We start from the raw sequence: 18,167 nt of genomic DNA on the forward strand, positions 1-18,167 counted from the left end.
AGCCGGTTCTGCCAGATCCCTCGTTGAAGATTTTCGGCGGGATTTTCCGCACCCGCCCATTGCCGCGATCTTCCGGCCGCGCCGCAAGTCAGTGGACTTCCGGCTGGGGCATCGTCTCACCCATGGCGAGTCCCGCCCGTGACGGGGTCCGAGAAACCTCGGCCGCTATCTTCCATGACAGCGACTGCTCTTTGGCTGCGGAATGCTACACCCAAGTCTTATCCTGTCCTTACCCAAAATCCACACTGTTCAACCCTTTGTAAGCTTAAGATTATCCAGAAATTGCACTGCCCGTGTTTTTAATAGCGGCAAGTCCCATTTCTCTCATCACCCTTAAGCTCGATGACATTGGCCTGAGGCGATGGGGCAGGCAAAGCGGGGGCCAGCGATCTGACAGGTTTCCCGGGAATGCATTATTAATGAGGCGGAACATGCTGGGAATGGGATGATATGGCGTGTAAACCCGCCATTGCAGCTGACGGATAAAACATCCATTTTCCCGCCCACTACCTCACTTTGTGCAAATCTGGGACAATTCCACCCAGGGTCTTTACAGAATCACAGAATCGTTACGGGGTGGAAGGAGGCCATTCAGCCCATCACGTCTGCACGGGCTCTCTGAGCATTTTAACTTAGTGCCAATCCCCTACCTTTTCCCCGTAACCCTGCGCATTGTTTCTATTTAAATAATCATCCAATGCCCTCTTGAATGCCTCAATTGAACCTGCCTCCACCACACTTCCAGGCAGTGCATTCCAAACCCTAACTACTCGCTGTGTGAAAAAGTTTTTTCTCACCTCGCGTTTGCTTCTTTTGCAAAACACTTTAAAACTGTGCCCTCTGGTTCTCGATCCCTTTATGAGCAGGAACAGTTTCTCCCTATCTACTCTGTCAAGGCCCTTCATGATTTTGAAAACTCCCCCTCTTAGCCTTCTCCTCTCCAAGGAAAACAGTCCCAACTTCTCCAACCTTTCTGCACTGGATTCAAAGGTGTGTCAGAGAAATATACAGCACTGCCCTTCAAGCCAGTGTTATTTCTTTGAATGGGCTAGCCAATTAATTCCACTCCCCCAACTCTTTCCCCACAGCCCTGCAGATATGTCAGTTGCAAGTATTTATCCAATTCCCTTTTGTAAGCTATTGATCTGAACTTTTGCTCTGACGTGGGGTGAGAATGGAGGCGGGTGGTCGTGTAACTTCGCACTGTGGGCCAGTGTGCCAGTGTGCCAGTTTGCTGGCACCAGCTCACTCTAGGTGGTGGCATCTAGGGTGGGAGGACTGCAAGCACTGGGGGAGGTGGGGGGAGGGGGGCAATTAAGGTGAGTAAAATGGCTAATTAAGGCCAATTATCAGAGGCTGACTGGAATTTCCCCATTAGGCCATGAGTTGGGTACAGGCCAATGGATGCAGCTTCTTGGCAGCAGACCAGGGGGCCAGAGCTTCAGCCAGGCTTTGAGGCCCTCACCCTCACCCTGCCTGGCCACAGCTGCAGCCAATTGCCCAGCATCCCTGGCCATTTTTCCACAGAATCACAGAGTGTAGAAGAGGCCCTTCGGCCCATCGAGTCTGCACCGACACGTGAGAAACACCTGACCTACCTACCTAATCCCATTTACCAGTACTTGGCCCATAGCCTTGAATGTTATGACGTTCCAAGTGCTCATCCAGGTACTTTTTAAAGGATGTGATTCACTTTCAATTTGAAATTGTTGAGTGGGCATCTCAAGATGGAGGCGCCCTGGAGGCCCCCTCTCTCTCCCTTACCCGTAATGGCAGGTTGCAGCTTCTTCAGTGCTAGTTGGGGGGGGGTCCTCCGAAGAGCCCACCGGCTTTGTGAGCCCATCCCACTGTTTTTAATTGGATGGCGAGCTCGCACTGTGGCCCCTAATTGGCCAACTCGGGGAAAATCATTTCCGGTGACTGTTCCCCAGACAGTGCGGGGTCAGGACCCCATTTGACCCTTTAGGTTGGGGGTCCAAAACATTAAATCCAACTCACTATTGAATCTGCTTCCACCTCCCTTTTAGGCAGGGCATTCCAAAAACAAAACAACCCAACATTTTCTCTTCATTTCTCCACCTGGATCCTTTGCAAATAGTTTTTAAACCTGGAGGGGCTAAATTACACTCCTGCCATTCTCCCAAACCTCTTAGCCTTCTCTGCTCTAGGGAGAACAACCCCACCTTCTCCAGTCTCGCCACATAACGGAAAGGTACCATCCCGGTAAATCTCCTCTTCACCTTTCCCAAGGCTTTGGGCATCTTCCTAAAGCGAACCCAGAATTGGATACCACGCTTCAGCTCAAGCTTGTCCAGTATTAGTCAAAGGTCTAGCACAATTTTCTTGCTTTTGTACCCTAAGCCAAGGATCCCCATACACTTATCTAGCAGCGATACGCAGTCAAAAAAGGGTTTCACTTGGGCTTAAATTATCCCAGGATCCTGCGCCACTGCGTTCCTTGGTTAAGGCTACGAACCTAACAGGAGGTTAATAACTGGTGAGAAACCACAGTCAAGGCCCCAATCCCCTTCTACCCTTGTGGCTATCCAGTTAGCCTCCTGTTCCACGCAAGGACTGAGAGTGCATGAGGAGCTCAGAAAACTTTATGCTAGTTTTCTAAAAGTTGCTTTAAATTCTCTTTTTTTTAGGTGCAGGAAAAGCGAGAAAAAAAAACACGGCGAGACCCATAAACTACTGGGGCCCAACCTGAACTCACCCAAAACCCATTCGCTTAGGCAGAGTTAAAATCAGGCCCTAGATTTCAGATTTGGTTTCGACTTACCCTTTATTATCAATGTACAACTTTATAATGATCCAAACTATTAGAACAATGGTCGGTGTGCCTATAAGAAATGGAAAGCAAAACTGTTGGAAAACTGCTACTCAAATACTTTAAGGCATTAACGAAAATATTGAAACTCAAGTGTATATTTAAACGCCACCTTTATTATTTGACCACGCTATTGCTGTCAATATTTCCCATTGAAAATCAGCGTGTAATGAGTTAAAATGGGAAAGCAGTCAGCGTTGGTGTTATAACGTCTATACAGGCCGAGTCCTGATCACATGCACCCGCCATGTTCCCAGATCCCTCAACCGCCTCTCCTTAAGTGTTGACACGAACAGACCTAGTTTCATCTTCCAGGCTGCTGATTGTGGGCCTGAAAATCGGTGGCTCACAGTTAAAAATTGGTCAGCGGGAAGGTAAAAGAGGGAGGGGAGAGGGGGGACAACCCTCAACTGCCCCAGGGATCCCCAAGGCCTGCCTGATTCGATTTTCAGGCCCTGGTCAAACATTAGGTCCACCTCATTCAGGTGGCTGGATCAAGCTTGGGTAGAGGGACCAACTGAAGGTGTAGAGGTAAGACAGGAGAGCAACATAATAGTATGAGAAATGAGGGTCAGAGAATGGCAGGAAGGTACAGAGAGAGAAAAAAAACTAAGAATGCGTCAACAGTCAAGACTAGATGTTACAAAGGTAACAAAAAGACAAAACTGAAGGCTCTCTATCTGAATGCACGTAGCATTCATAACAAAGTAAATGAATTGATGGCCCACATTGAAGTAAATAAATATGATCTGATAGCAGTGCGGGGACGTGGCTGCAGGACGACAAAGATTGGGTCCTTAATTTTGAGAGGTACATGACATTCAAGAAGAATGGGAAGCTAGGTAAAGGTGGAGGGGTAGCACTGTTAATGAAAGAGAGCATTGGTGCAATAGTTAGGGATGACCTTGGTGCAGGAGATCAGGATGTAGAATCAGTTTGGGCGGAAAAAAGTCATTAGTGGGAGTGGTCTACGGGCCCCCTAACAGTAGCCACAGTGCAGGACAAAGTATTCAAAGGAAAATATTGTGTGCTTGTGATTAAGGGACGGCAATAATCATGGGTCATTTTAATCTACATATAAACTGGAAAAATCAGATTGGCAGTAGTAGCCTGGATGAGGAGTTCATAGAATGCTTTCAAGATAGTTTCTTCGAGCAGCATGTTCTGGAACCAACCAGAGAGCAGGTTATATTAGATTTGGTATTGTGTAACATGACAGGATTAATTAATGACCTCAGAGTAAAGGCACCCCTAGGTAGCAGAAACCACAATATGACTGAATTTTACATCCAGTTTGAAAGGGAGAAGAGTGGGTCTAAGGTTAGTATCTTAAACTTAAATAAGGGCAACTATGTGGGGATGAAACCTGAGCTAGCTGAAGTGAACTGGGAAACTAGGCTAGGAGATAGATCAATAGAGAAGTAGTGGCAGGCATTAAAGGGGATATTTCAGAGTATTCAGAATAAGTACATTCCTACTATAAAGAAAAATTCTAAGGGGAGGACCCACCATCCACGGTTAACTAAAAAAGTTAAGGAAAGCAAAACTTAAGGAAAAAGCATATAACTCCACAAAGGTGAGTGGCAGGGCAGATGATTGGACAGAACATAAAGAATGGCAGAGAATGACGAAAAGGTAAATCAGGAGAAAGTAATTAGAGTATGAGAGGAAGCTAACTAGAAATGTATAAAAGGTTGATCAGGAGAAAGAAATTAGAGTATGAGAGGAAGCTAGCTAGAAATGTAGAAACAGATAGCAAGAGTTTCTACAGGTATTTAAAAAGGAAAAGAGTAAGTAAAGTGAATGTTGGTCCCCTAGTGAGTGACAGTGGGGAGTTAATAGTAGATAATAAGAAAATGGCGGAAGAAATGAACAAATATTTTGTTTCTGTCTTCACTATAGAGGATAAAAAAAACATTCCAGTAATAGCTGCAAATCAGGAGGTAAAAGGGAGCGAGGAACTTGGTGAAATTACAATCACTAGGGAGATGGTAGTGAGTAAACTGATGGAGCTGCGGGCTGACAAGTCTCCGGGTCCTGATGGACTTCATCCTAGGGCCTTAAAAGAGGTGGCTAATGAGGTGGTCAGTGTTAATTTTCCAAAATTCCAAAAAGATTCTGGAAAGGTTCCATCAGATTGGAAAGTAGCAAATATAACCCCACTATTCAAGAAGGGAGGGAGACAGAAAACAGGAAACAATAGGCCAGTTAGCTTGATGTCTGTCGTGGGGAAGTTACTAGAATCAATCATTAAGGAGGTTATAGCTGGGCACTTAGAAGAGCTCAAGGCAATCGGGGAGAGTCAGCATGGTTTTGTGAAAGGAAATTTATTGGAGTTTTTTGAATGAATAACATACGCAGTGGATAAAGGGGAGCCTGTAGACGTACTGTCCTTGGATTTCCAGAAGGCATTTTATAAGGTGCCACATCAAAGATTATTATGGAAAATAAAAGCTCATGTGTAGGGGGTAACACATTAGCATGGATAGAAGATTGGCTGGCTGGCAGAAAGCAGAGAATATGCATAAATGGGTCTTTTTCTGATTGGCAGGATGTGACGAGTGGAGTCCCACAGGGGTCTGTACTGGGGCCTCAACTTTTTACAATTTATATCAGTGACTTAGATGAGGGGAGCGAAAACATGGCAGATGACACAAATATAGGTAGGAAAGTATGTTGTGAAGAGGGCATGAGGAAGTTGCAGATGGACATAGATAGGTTGAGTGAGATTAGCCATGTACAAGTGACTATCCATGTACATGTCATCATGCATGTACAAGTCATTATGCATGTACAAGTGAAGTGATTATCCATGTACAAATGATTATTCATGTGTTTTTTATTCATTCTTGAGATGTGGGCATCATTGGCTGGGCCAGCATTTATTGCCCATCCCTAGTTGCCCTTGAGAAGGTGGGGGTGAGCTGCCTTCTTGAACCGCTGCAGTCCATGTGGTGTAGGGACACCCACAGTGCTGTTACGAAGGGAGTTGCAGGATTTAGACCCAATGTACAAGTGATTATCCATGTACAAGTGATTATCCATGTACAAGCGATTATCCATGTACAAGCGATTATCCATGTACAAGCAATTATCCATGTACAAGCGATTATCCATTTACAAGCGATTATCCATGTACAAGTCATTATGTAGGTACAAGTCTGTAGTGATTGAAGATATAGCCTTTCATACTGCCTATCAGGGGGTCACGTGATTGCTCTTGGAGGCTCCGGCCAATGAGCCCTAAGCGCAGGTAATCCAGAGGGTGGGGCCTTCTTATCAGGGACCTGACTCAAGCATGTAGCATCTGAAAAGCTCTCTGTAATAAAGTTATTTGTTTCAGGTTGAAACCTGTCAGGTACATCCAGTTCATTACATTTGGCGACGAGGTAAAACGCTGCACCTCGCCTTGTTAACGTGAGTACATCAAACCTGAAGGAAAAAGAAAAGGATATTCACCAGTCATTGCCACTCTTCAGCAGAATTAATCCTTACGACGTGACTAAGGAAGATTGGAGCCAGTATGGCGGGCGCCTTGGTTTTTATTTTGTAGCGAGATAAATTACTGTGGAGGAGAAGCAGAAAGTCATCCTTTTGAGTGTATGTGATAGTAAGACATCCAATCTCACCCGCAATCTGACAGCCATGAACGTGCCCAATTCTAAGTCTTTTAATGAATTAGTGGGCCTCGTGAAAATGCATAGTCAGCCAAAGCCATCAGTAATAATGCAGAGGTTTAAGTTTAATTCCAGAGTAAGGGTCTCGGGAGAGCCCATCACAACCTATACAGTGAAGTTGAAGCAGTTGACTGTGCACTGCGACTTCGGAGACGCACTCAATGATATGCTGCGGGACCGATTACTTTGTGGAGTTCACAACGACGTCATTCAGTGCTGTTTAATTGCAGAAGTCAACATTGATTTGAAGCGCGCTATGGAAATAGTGCTAGCCATGGAAAGTGCCGTGAGAGACTCACGGGCTTTACAGCATGCACCACATGGCACCGTTCTTCATGTGGGGCGGGAACCTGTCCCCGGGACGTGGCCCGAAAACCACCAGCAGCGAAGTGAGAGACAACGTCTGCTGCTAGAGAAATGAGAAGGCCAAGTGGAAGCACTTCAGCAGCAACTCCAAGCTGAATCTGGTTATAGATGGGGAGACCACCAGACACCTGCAGATTCAAGGAGGCAGAACGCCATTACAGCCAAAAGAAAGGTCACGTAATAAAGCAACGCAGGGTTAAATCAAAACAGCCCACAAAGCAGCAAACCAACATGACTGAATGGAATAACGCAACAGAACCTGAAGCTGCTGATATCCGCTCCCTCTACAATGTCACAGTGGTAAAAACCGAACCTGTCACTGTCACAATCCAAGTGAATGGGAAGTCACTGATAATGGAGGCAGGTATGGGAGCCTCAACCACAGTGGGTGGAAGAGTAGACATTTAAATAAATTAAATGAAGGCACCCAGCCACTGAATCTGGAGCGAACCACGGCTCAATTGAAGACATACACTGGAGAATCTATACCGGTAAAGGGCATCGCCACAGTACCTGTGTCCTATAGGCAACAGACAGCCCAGCTTCCAGTGATCATAGTGACAGGTGAAGGACCTAGTCTTCTTGACCGATATTGGTTTCAAAAAATTAAGCTCAACTGGTCTGAAATATCTCCCTCGAGAACCGGAGGAGTCCCTGAACGGCTAAGGGAAATTTGACAGTGTATTTCAGAATGAGTTAGGAGAATTGAAGGACCTTCACAGGGTGCAAGGGTCCCTCGGGTCACAGTTGGTTCCTCTGGAAAACCGTGAAGAGAAACAAGATGATCTTAGTGCCACTCTGAACAAACTGAAGGAACAGTTGGCAGAGAAGACTCAACAATGTTCGATATACCAGGAGGAAGCCAAGAGGTACAAGAAAGGGACTGAGGAGCTGAAGAAGCAGCTGAATGAAACAAAAGAGGCATTAGAAGGAAAAGTCGTGGAACTTTCCAAGATGCGAGTGGATAATGATGCCGTGGGGAACTCAGCTACCGAACCGAACCAAGTTAAGATTTCGCCACAGAGAAATTTAGCTGACTGTGAAATCAAAGTGGAGGACAAGACAAAACCCTGCAGCAAACAGAAAGGGAAAAGACAGAAATCGGATCTGAAAGGCCAATTGGCTATGTCTCCAAAACCCTCTCTACAGCTGAGAAGGGTTATCCCCAACTAGGAATGGCAGGCTAATCAGTAATATTGGGAGTGAAGAAATCCCATCAGTATCTGCATGGACGACTTTTCACCCATTGTGTCGGACCATAAATTAGTTTATTCAGTGAGGATAAAGCCATTCCGCCGATAGCCTCAGCAAGAATTCAACGTTGTGCTTTGACATTATCTGCGTATGAGTATACCTTTATGCACCATCCTGGCTTGCATATTGCAAATGTGGATGCACTCAGTCGTCTCCCATTACCAGATAGCATTGTACATGCTCCTGTGCCACAAGAAGTTGTGCTTGTACTGAATTTCTTGGATTTTTCGACGGTGTGTGTGAAGCAAATTAGAAATTAGACGAACAGAGATCCAATTTTGTCGAAAGTCCGAGACCTTGTATTGCGAGGGTGGTCAAATTCCCCAGTGTCTGAGGAGATGAGACCATTCCATGCCCGTAAATCAAGAGTTAAGTTGTCAAGATGGAATCTTGCTGTGGGGATCAAGAGTTGTTGTCCCTTTGCAAGGTAGAGAACCACTCTTGACAGGGCTCCACAATGCGGGTCCAGGCATATCAGGGATGAAAATGCTTGCACGAAGCTATGTCTGGTGGCCAGGCATAGACAGTGACATTGAAAGCTTGATCAAGCACTGTCTCCATTGTCAGCAACAACAGAAGTTGCCTATTTCAGCTCCATTGCATTCGTGGGACTGGTCTGGTCGACCCTGGGTTAAACTACATATTGATTATGTAGGACCAATCATAGGTACCATGTTTTTATTGATCGTAGATGCGCATTCTAAATGGAGGGATGTGTATGAAGTCAGAACACCGACATCGAGCATAACTATCGAAAAGCTGCGTCAATGTTTTCGTGTACATGGCCTACAGGAAGTCATTGTTTCTGATAACGGATAGCAGTCTTTACCAGTACAGAATTTCAGAGATTCATGAGTTTAAGTGGAATCAGACATATTAAAACGGTGCCATACCATCCCTTATCAAATGGGTTAGCTGAAAGATCTGTGCAAACTTTCCAATCTGGAAGGAAGAGGTTATCAGGAGGTATTCCAGAAACTCGGCTTTTCCACTTTCTTCTCAATTACCGTACGACGCCTCATTCAACTACGGGTTCAACACCGTCTGAATCATTGATGAAACTCCGCCTACGTACAAGTTTAAGCCTGGTGTTTCCAAACTTAGAGGAGGAGGTAGAGAAGGATCAGAGTCATCAAAACTTGAATCAGGATATTCGTAGCAAAGCTCGAAGATTTACCGTAGGAGGTACAGTTTTCATGTGGAATCTTGGAAGTGGACCTTGTTGGGTTCCTGGTACAATTGTCTCGGAAACTGGTTCGTTGTCTTTTCAGGTGGAAGTGGAAGATGGAATTGTTTGAAAACATGTGGATCATCTTAGGAATAGAGGGACATTCCAACAACCAGCTATTCCGCCTGTGATTAACGTCGAACCATGAACCCAGATTGACCTGGAATAGACATGCCCAATGTCCCTGTAGAGCTGCATAACCCTGAACTGCCACTTCTAATGATGTGCCTGTTGATGCAGTTCCTGATCATGTCGATCCAGTGGAAGAACCTCAAGTGGTAGAGCTACACCGCTCTAACTGAAGAAGGAAACCACCTCAGAGACTTGATCTTTAATCACCTGAGTTGTGAACATGTATATATTGTGGGATACTCAAATGTTCTCTGTAAATAGAAACTGTTAAACACTAAAGGGGGAGAAATGAAGTAATTGAAGGTTTAGCCTTTCTGTTTGCCTACTGCCTATCGGGGGTCATGTGATTGTTCTTGGAGGCTCCTACTGATGAGCGGGTAATCTGGGGGTGGGGGGGTGGAGGGGGGGTGGGGGGAAGGTGGCGGGGAGGTGGCAGGGCCTTCCTGTCGAGGACCTGGTTTAAGCATGTAGCTTCTGAAAAGCTCTCTGTAATAACATTCTCTGTTTCAAGTTGAAACCTGTCTGGTGTGTCAAGTTATTACAAAATCATTAAGCACGTACAAGTGAGTATCCATGTACAAGTCATTTTCCTTGTACAAGTCATTATCCATGTATTTTTTAAATGCTACGAGGGCTTCTGCCTCTATCACCCATTCAGGCAGTGAGTTCCTGACCCCCACCACCCTCTGGGGGAAAGAAATTTCCCCTCGATGATAAAATCACTTATGCACCTCTCCTCTCCACCCTCCCCGCCTACCCTACTTTGCAAAAATGGCAAAACTGCACATGAAATGCCCGCAATCGCGCCCTCTCCCCTCCCCATCCACACGCCCCCGCGTGGCCTTTGACACAGGAAAACAAGACAGGAAATACAAACCCCAACCAATTAAGCAGTACCACCCGAAGTACTTTTTGTTTGATACAAATGTTAGGCTGAGCAGCGTTTGAAGGTACAGCCCTTCCACCAGAAGCCATGAGAAATTGGCCAGGATGCAGTACTGAAAGAATGTGATAGCGGCTTTACAAGTCACCTGGAAAACAAAAAAGAATTACATTGAGCGAGCTGGAGTTAGGCATCGATGCTCCATCTGAACCTCTGCTCAACAATATTTCCAATTACTAGCTTAACCTTCCAATCTTTTCCCTCTCATTTTTTTAACTGACTTCTCCTTAAATGCATCTTTTTTTTATTCATTCACAGGATGTGAGCTTTGCCGGCTGGGTCAATATTTATTGCCCTTGAGAAGGTGGGGGTGAGCTGCCTTCTTGAACCGCTCAGGCCGTGTGGTGTTACGGAGGGAGTTCCAGGATTTTCACCCAGCGACAGTGAAGGAATGGCTGAAATATTTCCAAGTCAGGATGGTGAGTGACTTGGAGGGGAAATTCCTGGTGGTGGTGTTCCCATTTATCTGCTGCCCTTGTCCTTCTAGATGGTACTGGTCATGGGTTTGGATGGTGCTGTCGAAGGAGCTTTGGTGAATTCCTGCAGGGCATCTTGTAGATGGTACACACTGCTGCTACTGTGCGTTGGTGGTGGAGGGAGTGAATGTTTGTGTATGTGGTATCAATCAAGTGGGCTGCTTTGTCCTGGACAGTGTCAAGCTTCTTAAGTATTGTTGAAGCTGTACTCATCCAGGCAAGTGGGGAGTATTCCATCACAATCCTAACTTGTGCCTTGTAGATGCTGGACACGCTATGGAGAGTCAGGAGGTGAGTTACTCATTGCAGGATTCCTAGTCTCTGACCTCGTCTTATAGCCACTGTATTTATATGGCTAGTCCAGTTCAGCTTCTGGTCAATGGTAACCCCCAGGATGTTGATAGTGGGGGATTCAGTGATGGTAATGCCATTGAATATCTAGGGGTGATGGTTGGATTCTCTCTTGTGGGAGATGGTCATTACCTGATACTTATGTGGCGCGAATGTTATTTGCCACTTGTCAGCCCAAGCCTGGATATTGTCCAGGTCTTGCTGCATTTGGACATGGATTGCTTCAGTATCTGAGGAGTCGCAAATGATGCTGAACATTGTGCAATCATCAGCGAACATCCCCACTTCTGACCTTGTGATGGAAGGAAGGTCATTGATGAAGCAGCTGAAGATGGTTGGGCCGAGGACACTACCCTGAGGAACTCCTGCAGTGATGTCCTGGAGCTGAGATGACTGACCTCCAACAACCACAACCATCTTCCATTGTGCCAGGTATGACTCGAACCAGCGGAGAGTTTACCCCCCATGATTCCCATTGACTCCAGTTTTGCTCGGAGTCCTTGATGCGCCCTTGATGTCAAGGGCAGTTATTCTCACCTCACTCAGGAGTTCAGCTCTTTTGTCCATGTTTGAACCAAGGCTGTAATGAGGTCAGGAGCTGAGTGGCCCTGGTGGAACCCAACTGGGCGCCAGTGAGTAGGTTATTGCTAAGCAAGTGCCACTTGATAGCACTGTTGATGACCACTTACGTTACTTTACTGATGATTGAGAGTAGAATAATGGGGCAGTAATTGGCCGGGTTGGATTTGTCCTGCTTTTTGTGTACAGGACATACCTGGGCAATTTTCCACATAGCTGGGTAGATGCCAGTATTGTAACTATACTGGAACAGCTTGCCTAGGGGCGCGGCAAGTTCTGAAGCACAAGTCTTCAGTACCATTGCCGGAATATTGTCAGGGCCCATAGCCTTTGCAGTATCCAGTGCCTTCAGCCGTTTCTTGATTTCAAGTAGACTGAATCGAATTGGCTCAAGACTGGCATCTGTGATGCTGGGGACCTCCGGAAGAGGCCAAGATGGATCATCCACTCAGCACTTCTGGCTGAAGATTGTAACAAGGGCTTCAGCCTTATCTTTTGCACTGATATGCTGGGCTCCTCCATCATTGAGAATGGGGATATTTGTGGAGCCTCCTCCTCCAGTGAGTTGTTTAATTGTCCACCACCATTCATGACTGGATGTGGCAGGACTGCAGAGCTTAGATCTGATCTGTTGGTTGTGGATTTGCTTAGCTCTGTCTATCGCTTGCTGCTTATGCTGTTTGGCACGCAAGTAGTCCTGTGTTATAACTTCACCTGGTTGACATCTCATTTTTAGGTGTGTCTGGTGCTGCTCCTGCCATGCCCTCCTGCACTCTTCATTGAACCAGGGTTGATCCCCTGGCTGGATGGAAATGGTAAAGTGGGGGATATGCCGGGCCATGAGGTTACAGATTATGGCCGAGTACATTCCTGCTACTGCTGATGGCCCACAGCGCCTCATGGATGCCCTGTCTTGAGTTGTTAGTTCTGTTCGAAATCTATTGCATTTAGCACGATGGTAGTGCCACACAACACGATTGAGGGTATCCTCAATGTGAAGGTGGGGCTTCGTCTCCACAACGACTGTGCGGTGGTCACTCCTACTGATACTGTCATGGACAGATGCACCTGCGGCAGGCAGGTTGGTGAGGATGCGGTCAAGTATATTTTTCCCTCTTGTTGATTCCCTCACCACTTGCCACAGACCCAGTATAGCAGCTATGTCATTTAGGACTCAGCCAGCTCGGTCAGTAATGGTGCTGCCGAGCCACTCTTGGTGATGGACATTGAAGTCCCCCATCCAGAGTACATTCTGTGCCCTTGCCACCCTCAGTGTTTCCTCCAAGTAATGTTCAACATGGAGGAGCACTGACTCATCAGCTGAGGGAGGGCGGTACGTGGTAATCAGCAGGAGATTTCCTTGCCCATGTTTGACCTGATGCCATGAGACTTCATGGGGTCCGGAGTCGATGTTGAGGACTCCCAGGGCAACTCCCCCCTGACTGTATACCACTGTGCTGCCACCTCTGCTGGGTCTGTCCTGCTGGTGGAACAGGACATACCCAGGGATGGTGATGGTGGTGCCATTCTCTCTGGGTACAGAGGTTTCTCCTGAATTCCCCGTTCAATTTATTAGCGACATACAAATTAGGAGCAGGAAACAGCCAGTGGGCCCCTTGAACCTGCTCTGCCATTCAATAAGATCATGGCTGTTCGGAAATGGCCTCAACTCCATTTCCCCACCTGCCCTCCCATAACCCTTGACTCCCCCAGAACGCAAAAAACAGTGAAAACTGGGAAATAATACTGGTCCAAACTGGCCTTGTTTACCTTAAAATGGAACACCAGTGAAAACTGGGAAATAAGAGCACTGGTCCAAACTATCCTTTTCTCTTTAGGTCCCAGTCAATCAAAAATCTGTCTAACTCTGCCTTGATTATATTCAATAAACCAGCCTCCAGTGTTCACTGGGGAAGAGAATTCCAAAGATTATTGGTGCTCGGAGAAGGAACTCCAAAGAGCATTGGCCCAACTTCTCAAACTTTCCTCATTTCTTATCTGAGATGGTTATCAGATAACCTTCATGACCTTGATGAAAGAGGAGGAGAAGATTTCTATCAATCCCTCCTAAACGCAATTAACCGCACATTCAGGGTGTCGGACAAGGGTCTGCTAAACTCGTTCCCAATAATTCACAGCCTGCTTAAACAAAACCCAAATCCTTTTTCTGGCAATTTGAGTTGAGCAATATAAGAACAATCTGCCTTTATATGGTGCCTTTCCTGACTTCAGGAGCACTTTACAGCCAATGAAATACTTTTTTTTAATGGGCCAGCATTTATTGCCTATCCCTAATTGCCCTTATTCAGGGGGCATTTAAGAGCCAGCCACATTTTGCTGTGGGTATGGAGTCACATGTGGGCCAAGCCAGGGAAGGACAGCAGATTTCCTTATCTGAAGGGCATTAGTGAACCAGATGGGTATTTTTTTACTACAATCAGCAAAGGTTTCAGGGTCATCATGGGACTTTTAATTCTAGATTTTCAGTGAATTCAAATTTCATCATCTGACATGGTGGGATCTGAACCTAGATCCCCAGAGAATTACCCTGGTTCAGTGATAATACCACTATGCGACTGCTGCAATGTAGGAAACATAGCAGCCAATTTGCACACAGCAAATGTGAATGTGATGAGTGAAATGCCCAAATAATCTGTTTTAATGCATTTGGTTGAGGGATAGATATTGGCCAGGACACCAGGGAGAAGCTCCCCCTGCTCTTCTCCCAGTAGAGGGCATGGGATCTTTTGCATCCACCTGAGGGGCCAGATATGGGCCACGGTTTTAACGTTTCACCCGCTGAGCGCAAAACTCTTCGCCAACTAAAAGCTACTCAAGGATGTCCTACCGTTGAGATGGAACAATGGTTTATTCCTTTGTTCGAGAATAAAATGGCGTCTTTGGTGAAGACTGAAGAAGCACGGAGGATGAAGGACGCAAAGAGGTTCAAGTGGATGTAATTGCGAGTACAGTGAAATTTCCTGGGTGGGGTGACAGACAATCAGTGATGCAAACAAGGTGTTGACCAAACAACTGAGCAAATCGTGAACATATAAAACCTCATACCTGACGGCTGTAAGGATTATGATAGCGGTTACCAGGGCAATCACAGATGTCGCATATCCTGCAGTGTACACTTGCTGAAGTGTGAGATAATAGGATTCCTAATTTAATTGAGAAAAAAAACATTTAGATTGCGCACACTTTAATTGCACCAGTTAAAAGTATAGCATGCTGTAGCAATAATGATCTTTAAGCAGCAACTCACTTATAACATGAGCATTATGTTGAGCTTTCTGTTGGGTAAGATAGGAAATGGACTAGGCCATAGCTCAAGCCTGTCCCGCCATTTAACTAGATCACGGCTGACCCGTAACTCAACTCCATCCACCCATCTTGGTTCCACATTCGATGCTCTGGTGTAGTGGTATTGTCACTGGACTAGTATCCAGAGGCCCTGGGTAATGCTCTGGGGAGCCAGGTTTGGATCCCACCACGGCAGTTGGTGAAATTTGAATTCAATAAAAACCTGGAATTGTCCCTTGTTGTAAAAACCCATCTGGTTCACTGATGTCCTTTAGGGAAGGAAATCTGCTGTCCTGAACTGGACTAGCCATATAAATATAGTGGCTGCAGAGGCTAGGAATTGTGTGACAAGTAACTCACCTCCAAAGCCTGTCCACCATCTTCAAGGCACAAGTCAGGAGTGTGATGGACTACTCCCCACTTGCCTGGATGAGTGCAGCTCCCACAACACTCAAGAAGCTTGACACCATCCAGGACAAAGCAGCCCACTTGATTGGATATTCACTCCCTCCACCACCGACGCACAGTAGCAGCAGTGTGTACCATCTACAAGATGCACTGCAGGAACTCACCAAGGCTCCTTCGAAAGCACCTTCCAAACCCACGACCACTACCATCTAGAAGGACAAGGGCAGCAGACACGTGGGAACATCACCACCTGGAAGATCCTCTCCAAGTCACACACAATCCTGGCTTAGGAATATATTGCCGTTCCTTCACTGTCGCTGGGTCAAAACCCTGGAACTCCCTCCCTAACAGCACTGTGGGTGTACCTACACCACATGGGCTGCAGCGGTTCAAGAAGGCAGCTCACCACAACCTTCTCAAGGGCAACTAGGGATGGGCAATAAATGCTGGCCCAGCCAGCGAAGCCCACATCCTGTAAATGAATTTTAAAAATCCCTTTGTCTAACAAAATTTATCATCTTCAGTTTTGAAATTGCCTCCTGCCAATCTCAGCATTGTTAAGAAGCTTCAAGGCAATTTAGACAGGTTGAGAGAGTGAGAAAATACATGGCAAGTGCAGCATAATGTGGATAAGTGTGAAGTTATCCACTTCAGTATGAAAAACAGAATGGCAGTGAATTATTTAAATGGTGATCAATTGGGAAATATTGATGTACAAAGGGACCTGGGTGTCCTTGTGCACCAATCACTGAGAGCAAGCATGCAGGTGCAGTAAGCAGTTAAGAAGGCAAATGGTACGTTGGCCTTCATTGCGAGAGGACTTGAGTACAGGAGCAAGGATGTCTCACTGCAGCTGTGCAGGGCCTTGGTGAGACCACACCTGGAATATTGTGTGCAGTTTTGGTCTCCTTACCTAAGAAAGGATATATTTTCCATAGAGGGTGTGCAGAGAAGGTTCACCAGACTGATTCCTGGGATGGCAGGATTGTCGTATGAGGAGAGATTGGGTTGACTAGGCCTGTATTCTCTGGAGTTTAGAAGAGTGAGAGGGGATCTCATTGAAACGTATAAAACTCTGACAGGACTGGACAGGCCAGATGCAGAGATAATGTTTCCTCTGGCTGGGGTGGGATCGAGAACAAGGGACCACAATCTCAGGATACAGGGTAGGCCATTTAGGATTGAGGAGAGACTTCTTCACTTAGAGGGTGGTGAACCTGTGGAATTCTCTACCACAGAGGCATGTGGAGGCCAAGTTAGTGAATATATTTAAGAAGGAAATAGATTCTAGACTCTAAAGGTATCAAGGGGTATTGGGAGAGAGCGGGGAGTATGGCGTTGAGATAGAGGATCAGCCATGATCATATTGAATGGCGGAGCAGGCTCGAAGGGCCGAATGACCTACTCTTGCTCCTATTTTCTAAGTTTTAACATCTTTTAGGAGGAAAGATTCCAGATTTCCACTACCCTCCGTAAGGAGAAGAGCTTCCTGTCAATGCTTCTTGTACACAAATCACAAAACGTCAGTATGCAGGTACAGCAAGTAATTAGGAAGGCAAATGAATGTTAGCCTTTATTGCAAGGGGGATGGAGTATAAAAGTAGGGGAGCTTTGTTACAGCTGTACAGGGCACTGGGGAGAGCAGTGGAGGCTGGATCATTGAATATGTTCAAGGGTGAGGTAGAGAGATTTTTGATCTACAAGAGTGAATGAAGGATTATTTCCCCTCATTAGTAAATTAGTAGGAACTTGGCACAAAATTACTCCTAGCATGAAAAAGGAGGGAATGGAATAAATGTGTTAATGCAAAGGCTGTTTAAACTGTAATTAAACTTGTTGCTATAAGTGATAATTGAAGTCAAGCCAACCCTGTGGTTAAAAAAGGGATTTAAAGTAACACTTGAGTAAACATATTAAAGTGCATAGGAAAAGAGCGGTAACTGCAATTAGAATAGAGAATACGGGTTGTGGAACCGAAGTAGAGAAAAGGCAAATGGGATTACAGTAGAGCAGGGGAATGGGACTGAGGTAAAACTGGGAAGTGGGGAATTGGAGCAAAAGTGGGAAATAGAATTAGGTAGATCCAATAGGCGGCAATTACCGGCCCCAAGGGAGTAATCAACATCTCTGTACTGACATTGCTAGACTGATCCTAAACTCTTCTGATCCCTGTTCTTCAGATGTTATGGTACAGATTACACCAGCTGTAGCTGTGAAATAAAGGCTGTGGTTTCTGAAAAGCACACATTAACACAGGCACACACACACACACACACACACACACCATATCGATGTCAGATTGATTAGAAGACAGGGTCAGAAATTCACAAGCCACTCGGAAGTCTGGCATCAATCTGCTCCATCCTTGTTCTGTACAATTGCGGTACATAACCCCTGAGAAACACAAACAAACAACAGTGTCAAGTGTGCAGTAACAGTGAGGTTGAATTTGCTCTTGGGCGGTGGGTGGGGGGGGGGTGCGGGGGGAATGGATGTGGGGCAGTGGGGAGGGATGTGGGGCGGGGGGGATGTTTGTGGTGATAAAATGCACAGGACGAAGATGACTTAGAGGTATCAGGCTTAAAGAAGCCTGCCCGGGATGAAAAAAAACAGTAAA

The 18,167-nt window shown here is 46.0% G+C and overlaps 1 protein-coding gene across 1 annotated transcript in view; it reads right to left on the reverse strand.

Annotated features, from left to right (window-relative positions):
- The window catches only part of LOC144672518 (vasoactive intestinal polypeptide receptor 1-like), a 51,282-nt gene extending 33,607 nt beyond the window's left edge, over positions 1 to 17,675 (reverse strand). Inside the window, exons 1-5 of the mRNA XM_078534365.1 lie at positions 17,652 to 17,675; positions 14,903 to 15,000; positions 14,685 to 14,817; positions 10,365 to 10,518; positions 2,783 to 2,843 (exon numbers count right to left, since the gene is read on the reverse strand). Coding sequence (XP_078390491.1) covers positions 2,783 to 2,843; positions 10,365 to 10,518; positions 14,685 to 14,817; positions 14,903 to 15,000; positions 17,652 to 17,675 — 470 coding nt within the window. The remainder of the gene's footprint in view (positions 1 to 2,782; positions 2,844 to 10,364; positions 10,519 to 14,684; positions 14,818 to 14,902; positions 15,001 to 17,651) is intronic.
- Positions 17,676 to 18,167: the final 492 nt, after the last annotated feature.

The sequence above is a fragment of the Cetorhinus maximus genome, chromosome 3 (genome assembly GCF_964194155.1).
Source record: "Cetorhinus maximus chromosome 3, sCetMax3.hap1.1, whole genome shotgun sequence".
Lineage (NCBI taxonomy): Eukaryota > Metazoa > Chordata > Chondrichthyes > Lamniformes > Cetorhinidae > Cetorhinus > Cetorhinus maximus.